General features: G+C 31.6%; 1 protein-coding gene across 1 annotated transcript; it reads left to right on the top strand.

The window, feature by feature from the left end:
- Positions 1 to 255: 255 nt before the first annotated feature.
- Positions 256 to 3132, top strand: MPB2C (movement protein binding protein 2C). Its single transcript, XM_011009826.1, has 5 exons — positions 256 to 635; positions 722 to 805; positions 998 to 1357; positions 1960 to 2178; positions 2673 to 3132. Exons 1-5 carry the CDS (start codon positions 426 to 428, stop codon positions 2868 to 2870), a joined length of 1071 nt encoding a protein of 356 aa, XP_011008128.1. The 5' UTR covers positions 256 to 425; the 3' UTR covers positions 2871 to 3132.
- The last annotated feature ends 5172 nt before the right edge of the window (positions 3133 to 8304 follow it).

Below are 8304 nucleotides of genomic sequence, written 5' to 3'. Positions count from 1 at the left end.
TTGTAGGAAATGGTTAAAATTAAATAAACAATATTATAAGTAACTTAATATTTTTTTAAATATTTTATAGATTAAAAATATTTTTTAAAATATATTTAAGTTTAGAAATTGACTTTAAAATATTTTTTTATTTAATTGTTTTATAAAATATTATATAAAAAAACATGAAAATATGTATAAAATATTTTACTAAAGATATTTTACGCAAAACAATCCATCGAAAGTGTAAATTTACACAACATGGAAAGAAAGCGTTAAAGCGTGTTTTACGAAATTTCAAAATCAAAGTCCTTACTGGTAAACTCTCTCTCTCCTGTGAGCCTGCAATTGCAACTCCCTCAAAATTTCCAAGAAAGAACACTCTCTCCTCAAAATTCTCAGTAAAGAAGAGTAGAAAGAAAGGAAAGGAAAGGAAGAGGAAGAGGATGTACGAGGCTCAACGGTTTGTAGATTTGCAGCAGAATTCCAGCAATTTTGGTGACCCAAAATCATGGCTTTCCGAAGACAGCAACAGCAATTCTTCCCCGACTCACCTCCCAAATCACTCTCAACTCGCTTCTTCTGCAAGTGGGAATGTTGATCGTGTCCTCTTCAACGATCTTGTCGAAATGGTTCCCCTCGTCCAGTCCCTCATTGTAATAATCTCTCTAACTCATTTTCTTGTTCTTTTCATCCTCAAGTTTAAATAACTTTCTATTAATTCGGTAAAATTTTTGTTCAGGATCGAAAAGTGAGCACTTCATTTACACGGAGAGGTTCGGTGATTTACACCAAGACTCCTTCTAGAGAATCCTTAACCAGAAAGGTAACAATTTTTCTTTCTTTTCTTGTATAAGTTGAAATTATTAGTGTTTCATAGTAATGCGTTTTATTTGTTCATTTATTTTGTTGCTTCTCCTTAATGTATTTCTTTATACGATGATGATAGTTCTGTTAAGTGCTATTTAAAAAAAGAAATTTGAGTTATTTATTTATTTATTTTTTTTTGGTGTTGAAGATGATTGATCCTAGAGGCAGAAATACTTGCCAATCTATTCCAACAAAAAAGAAAACGGACCATGGTGATAAGGATCAAGGTAAAACTGCTAATCATAATCAAGATGCAGATAGCTTTGCAATCCTTTCTTCCTCCAGGGCTGTGCCGACAGGGAAGGATGCTGAAGAGTTAATCGCTTTGAGGGAGCAAGTGGAAGATCTGCAAAGGAAATTGTTGGAGAAAGACGAACTTTTGAAATCAGCAGAAGTTTCAAAGAATCAGATGAATGCTGTTCATGCCAAATTCGATGAAGTCAAACTCGAAGTTGCAGAAAAGGACTCATTAATTAAGTCCACCCAGTTACAACTCTCCAATGCAAAGGTACTTACATTGCTTGCATTGTTTATTAGCATGCATAGCGAGCTTTTATAATTCAGCTGTTTCTCAATTAGGTTCTAAAGCGATTGCCAATAAAAAATATGGTCTTGCTGGTGTCATATGATGCGTTTACTTTTTAACTCCAGTGAACTTAGCAAATTTCTGATCTTTCAAAGGTTGCTCAGGAGACTGTCCTTGCAAGTTTTTGACATTTTATGCACTCCAAGTTATATGCTAGCTTTGTGATCCATTTTGGTTCTAGACAGAACTAGATGGAAGACTACCTTTTGATGTATGAAACTTCGAACTTCAGGATCTTAAAGTGCCTTTAAATAATGAACGTTTTAATTTATTGATAAGTGTGTGTGTGTGTGTGTCTATATATATAACTTGAGAAATATGATTTGTGTTTCATGTGATACAATGGTTAACCAATATCAAATCCTAGAAATGATCTATCTTTTGCAATTTAACCGAGTTGTATGTACAACCCTATAAATGAGATTGGAGTAAAGCTACATGCCTATATGAAATTCACTGTAAACCTCTCTCTCTATTGTTTGAGGTTATGCCATCTTGTTAGTAAGAGCAGTTGTTTTCCACAGATTAAGCTCGCAGACAAGCAAGCTGCACTTGAAAAATTACAGTGGGAGGTGATGACGTCCAATCAGAAAGTGGAAACACTCCAGCAAGAACTAGACTCCATACAAGGAGGCATTTCATCATTTATGTTGGTATTTGAAAACTTGTCAAAGAATAATTCCATTCCATATGCTGAAGATTACGATATCAAACCTTGCTATTTGGACCAGCTTCCTGATATTGTAAGCTCACAATCTCCTTCTTGATATATATTTTAATCTGTTTCTCTCGTTGCTTTTCTCCAATTCACTGTAGGTCCCCCACCTCGCTATTTAAGATACTGTCGCAGAAAAAGCATGTGTCATGAATAAGAACTTGTGGACTATCAACAGTTAAAACCTTGGTTGATCTTCAGCAGACAGACTGAATTTGCATTTTTTATTATGTAATACATGGCTTTGCTGTGAATGCTTAGTTTTCCACGTAATGTCTTTGGGGAAAAATTGCATTGGACTAAATTTGTACAAGGTCGTGGTCTTTATTGTTGTTAAAGACTTGATGAACAGGTGATGTGTGATGTTAAACATTTGGAAGTTGTGAAAGCTTATTTTGTCTGTGATGTGTGATGATAAACCTAGGCTCAGTGAAAAAGCGTTTATATCCATGCCTTTATAATTTACTTCTGTTATTAATTGGATCATATGTGCACTTGGATCTTCAAATTCGATTTGTACAGGATGATTTAGATGACACGGAGATGCAAAAAATGGAAGAAGCAAGAGAAGCTTACATTGCTGCTGTTGCTTCTGCAAAAGAAAAGCAAGATGAAAAATCTATTGCTGCCGCAGCCAGTGCCAGATTGCATCTTCAATCATTTGTTTTCAGATCCAATAATATGAAAGACGCAAAGGTTTCCCCAAGACAAATACACTAACTTCTATTCTTATGAGCAAACTCTAGAGAAAGGCATGAGAGCATGTTCAAGGAGAATCAGGCATATCCACTTGTGCAATATATTCTGCATACACTACCCAAGACATGACCGCACAAAGTGTGCTGAACTATGTTGAAAGTTCTCTTTAATTATTATTTTATTTTGCATGTGTGTGTGTGTGTGTATGGTTGCAGTAAGTTGCTTATTGGAACTGGATTGTGGATGTATTATGATTATCAGTTCTATGGTCTTTCGTTTTTCATTTTTGGCTCAGGCGAACCTATCATTTGATGTCAAGCAGTTCCATGGATTTCCAAAAATCATGAAGATGGTAAAGAAGCAAATGCTTAAGGAACAATGATGGGACTGCAGGTAAAATAAACGTTTTTTGGGTTTTTAGCACAGTGATTTTTTTTTTGGGTGAAGTTACACAATGAAGAATATATTCGTGGATATAGCAAGAAGATTTGGGTATGTAGCAAAGTTTTATGAGTTACAATTGTTACTACGATACTCAAGGGTCGCAAATGACATTTGTGATATTATTCAAAATTAATAGCCAGATTTCATCCCCTTTCTCTCTTTATTCCCCCGTCTCTACAGCCACCTGCCCCTCCTTCTCCTTGCTGCTAGTGACCTTCTTCTCTCTTTCTCCATTATGAAACACACTCAAAACACCATGAAATCACCCATCTCTCCCTCTTTGTCGTGGGTCAATAGGTTTCCAGCCAAAACTAGTATCGATCACTATCACCACTTATATTCTACATTTAGAGTTATGTTTAACATTTTTTCTCGATCAATTTGACGTAATTTATTTTAATATATGTTAATTTGATTTCATACAATGTTAGGGTTTTGAATTAGGGATTTTTTTGGAAAATTTAGGGTTTTTTGTAATTATGTTAATTAGATATAATTTGAGTTGATAATTAGATTATATTGTGAAATAATCAATGATTTTAAGATGTTGATTGTGAATTAATAAAATTATCTTGTTAGAGTTAATGTTGATTTAAGTTAAATTATAGATTATATTGAATTAGGTATAAAATAAGATAATTTCCTGAGAAATACATGAATTTGATTGATAATATCGTTATGGTATCAGAATTTGATGAATATAGGTGTTTGCCGATTAATTTAATGAATTTAAGTTTTAATCAATTATATTTCTGATATGGTTTAGTTGATAAATTATACATTTTGATTAACCCCAAGATATTAATAAATTAGTATTGTTTTTTGTTGTGTTGTTTGACAGAATGTCTGATAATTTAGGAATATTATGCTTTTATGATGTTACCATTGTCAATACTGATAATGATATCACTTATAATGTAGGAAGTCATGGGTTTCTAACTATTACATTAGATTGTCTCTTCACGAGTTATCTAGAGTATTATATGATCGATTTGGTTGGAATATGTTTGAAATAGAAGTTGAAATTACTTAGACGATGTTGCAAATAGGGGTTAATCAAGCTTGTTATGTTAGTGTACCAATCTGTAGTGATAGAAGTGTAAATTTAATATTTGGGTATGCAAGGATTAATATGCTAGAGCTCTACTTGAATAATAGACTTAAACGAGTTGACTTTTCTAGTATGGAGTTGACTTTTCTAGTATGAAGTTGACTTGGGATCTAAATAACTCTCAGAGAACCACATAGATATCATGAGCAATTGATCCATCTAGGTTTGGTGGTAATGGAAGTAGACAAATGTCAGTACATTAAAATGTTAATATAGAACCATAGTTGGGGATGACATTTGTTTCATATTGTTATGTGGAATCCATATTAAGCGACGATGAAGATGATCGTCACATTGATAGAGTTGAGGTTAAGAAGGAAGATGGAGAAGATAGGGAAGATGAGGATGATGGGTTATTTGAGCATGTTAATCAATGCACGACTCATTCTGTTTCTAAATTTGAGGTTATGAGTGCGGATGATCAATATCGATACAATGATTATGCTAATAGTTATAGGCATTTAGGCTTGAAAATAATTTCAAAGACAAGTCTGAATGTATTATTGTAGTAAAGTGGTGACATATAAAGAATTCATTGCAGTACAAGGTTCATTGTTTAACTAAAACTTATGTTCAATTGCAATGTGTATAAGAATTGTTTCATATTGTTATGTGGAATCCATATTAAGCGACGATGAAGATGATCGTCACATTGATAGAGTTGAGGTTAAGAAGGAAGATGGAGAAGATAGGGAAGATGAGGATGATGGGTTATTTGAGCATGTTAATCAATGCACGACTCATTCTGTTTCTAAATTTGAGGTTATGAGTGCGGATGATCAATATCGATACAATGATTATGCTAATAGTTATAGGCATTTAGGCTTGAAAATAATTTCAAAGACAAGTCTGAATGTATTATTGTAGTAAAGTGGTGACATATAAAGAATTCATTGCAGTACAAGGTTCATTGTTTAACTAAAACTTATGTTCAATTGCAATGTGTATCACCGAATATTTAATTCATGGGAAATTTTAAAATTCAAATGGCCACACACATGTTGGAATCTTCTTGTTTTGCAATGATATCGACAAGTTGAATCAGATTTCATTGCTAGGGTGATGCTGACAATTATGAAAATGAACTTAAATATGTGTTGTAATGATTCAAGGTACCGTAGAGAGAGATCATGAGCATGAAGTCTCATTTTGGAAGGCATGGATGACTAAACAAAAAATATTGGAGTGGTTATTTGACACACATGAAAAGTCATTTCAAAACCTACCCAGAATACCACTGGCTATCAAAGATTCAAATCCAGGAATAATTGTTACTTGGAATCATAAAATAGTTGATGATAATAAGACAATATTTAAGAGCATTTTGGACATTCGGTGCTTTAATTGATGAGTTTCAATATTGTCACCCTCTAATTAGCATTGATAACACTCACCTTTATGTAAGTACAAGGTAAGATTTTTGTTTGCAGTTGCTTGCTTATGACGTGAATAAGGGAGTTTCTCTGTTATATTTTGCTATTGTTGAAGAAGAGGCAAACAATGTTTGGAGTTGGTTTTTAGATTTGCTTTGTCGATACGTGATTGACAGTCACTTTAAGTTATGTATTATATAAGATAGACATGCGATAATTTAGAATTTTATGACACATTTTTCTGAGCCTATTGGATATCATCGATACTATTCATAATGTTTTTTGAATAACTTCAATATTAAGTTAAAATATGTTGTCTTGATAAATATATTGCGTAAGATTTATACACATTCTTCAAAATAAGAATTTGACATATTATACAAGGATTTGGTAGAGACTAATGATACATGGCTTGCTTGTATCAATTATAATACAAATAATTTTTTTTAGGTGTAATAATATTTTGTGGGACGTAAAAGTTCTAATGTATTGTGGTTGCTAAAGATGCAGATTGAATTAATTGTTGATGTGACAACTTCTAGATCACATGTGATGTTTCTATTTCATCTTGGAGTGAGATTGTTTTAATCTAAAATACCTCCAATAGTTGATGTTATAAGAGAAGTGCATGAAAATGATTAAAATTGAAGCAATTTGTATTTGTGGCAAATGATAATTATATCATTCACATCTAATTGTATATTTAATCTAATTGTATATTTAATTGTATATTGCACTTTACAAAATGTGAATTATCTATAATTTATTGATGATTTCTATCCCAATTTGTATAAAAATGTCGTATAACCTTGTTTTTAACTCTTGCATGATATACTATTGTGACGTGGTTTTTTTAAATATATATATATATATATATATATATATATATATATATGTATGTTTAAGTAGATGACAAATGAAAAAGGGTAAAAACAAATCTACTTGTGTGCGTAATGTTATTTACTACTTGATGAAATGTGATAGATGCTTAAATATTTTTTTCATCAATGCTATTTTAACAATTTTGTTTTATTGTGCTATGTAAAAAAAAAAACTAGGTAAAATTTGCTATATCTACAATTTGTAAAACTCTACTGGTCTGAGTAGTTGGCAGGCCTGTTCATTTCATCCTCTTTCTTTATCATCCCATCTGAAATAACAAAAATGGTCGAGCACTACTATCAGTAATTTCATAAACACTCATTTGTAAAATTCTCAGTCTGTTGGATACAAAAAAATAAAAAAAGAAAAGAAAAAGTGCTTGCAACAACCAGTTCAAACTTGGGTAATTTCTATGAATTAAAGATCTATCTTTAACCATAATTTCAATAAGGACAACAAAGCCAAACAATTGCAAATTGAAGGCAATCAATTGTTAAAGCATTTAATTCATTTAAAGAATGGAGAGGTACTTGGAGGAAGACAATTATTTTTATTCATCAAATTGTTTCGCTATATCAACCTTATTACTTGTATGCATGGAGAGAAAGATTTCAAAGCAATTGAAAGCTAATTCATGCATAATTTTTTTAAAATTTAAATCTTTTAACTATTTGTGAACTTATTTAAGGAACACCTTTCTTCTTTCTATACAAATAAAATTAACATTTTACCCTTCTAAAAGAAAGCCAACATTGAAGAGATATTTAATGTATGCCTACAAACATTTAAGTATTCACTAGAATAATGAAATTATCATTTTATTCTATTAAAAAAAATCCATTATGTTGATGTTAGAGGTGTTTTGATCTTTTCATGAGATACATTAATCATTACCAGATTGATCAGTGATGAAATTATTCTTTTAATTTCTTAAGCATAATGAAATAATTTAATTACTTTTAAGAATTGCTTAATGAAATGATTTAATTACTTTTAAGAATAAAATTCTTAATATTGGCATCTAAAGGTGTGTTATACTGGTTGAGTTCAGGCCCCTATTTTTGTGTTTTTCTGCTTTCAACAGTGTTGTTGTCGGCTCTTTCTCATTACTCCTCTCTCTTTTTTTCATCTTTTTCTTCGTTTCCTCCTTTTTTTTTTGTCCCCTGTTCCTCCCAGCAGAGGAGGTTTATATAGCCCAATCACAGCTGTTGTTATGAAACAAATATTACATTAATTCTAGGATATAATCTCATGTGATCAAATAAAGCAAAAACATAAAACTAAAATATTATGATTATGATTTTATGATCATTAATCATTACTTTCCACATTAAAACATCATCCCAGTCATGTTAGGGATAAAATCCTAGTCATTAGATGATGGTGAGGTTCCTCTTTTCATGTCATTTTCTAGCTGGCACAAAAGCTTTTGTCTCCTTTGGTTTGAAGCTAAAAAAAACATGATCTGTGACACGACTAAAAGATTGATGTCTTCTCCCAAGTGCAGGAGTGTCGAAGTAATAAATAACCCTGCAAGACCGGGGTCGAACCACAGGGAGGTTAATTGTACAAATTATAAACAACAATTATAAAACAACAATAACAACAACAACAATAGTAATAATAATAATAATAATAATAATAA

Source organism: Populus euphratica, unplaced genomic scaffold (genome assembly GCF_000495115.2).
Source record: "Populus euphratica unplaced genomic scaffold, PopEup_1.0 scaffold436.1, whole genome shotgun sequence".
NCBI lineage: Eukaryota > Viridiplantae > Streptophyta > Magnoliopsida > Malpighiales > Salicaceae > Populus > Populus euphratica.
Note: the sequence above shows the minus strand (reverse complement) of the source record. Positions and strands in the feature narration are given on the sequence as shown.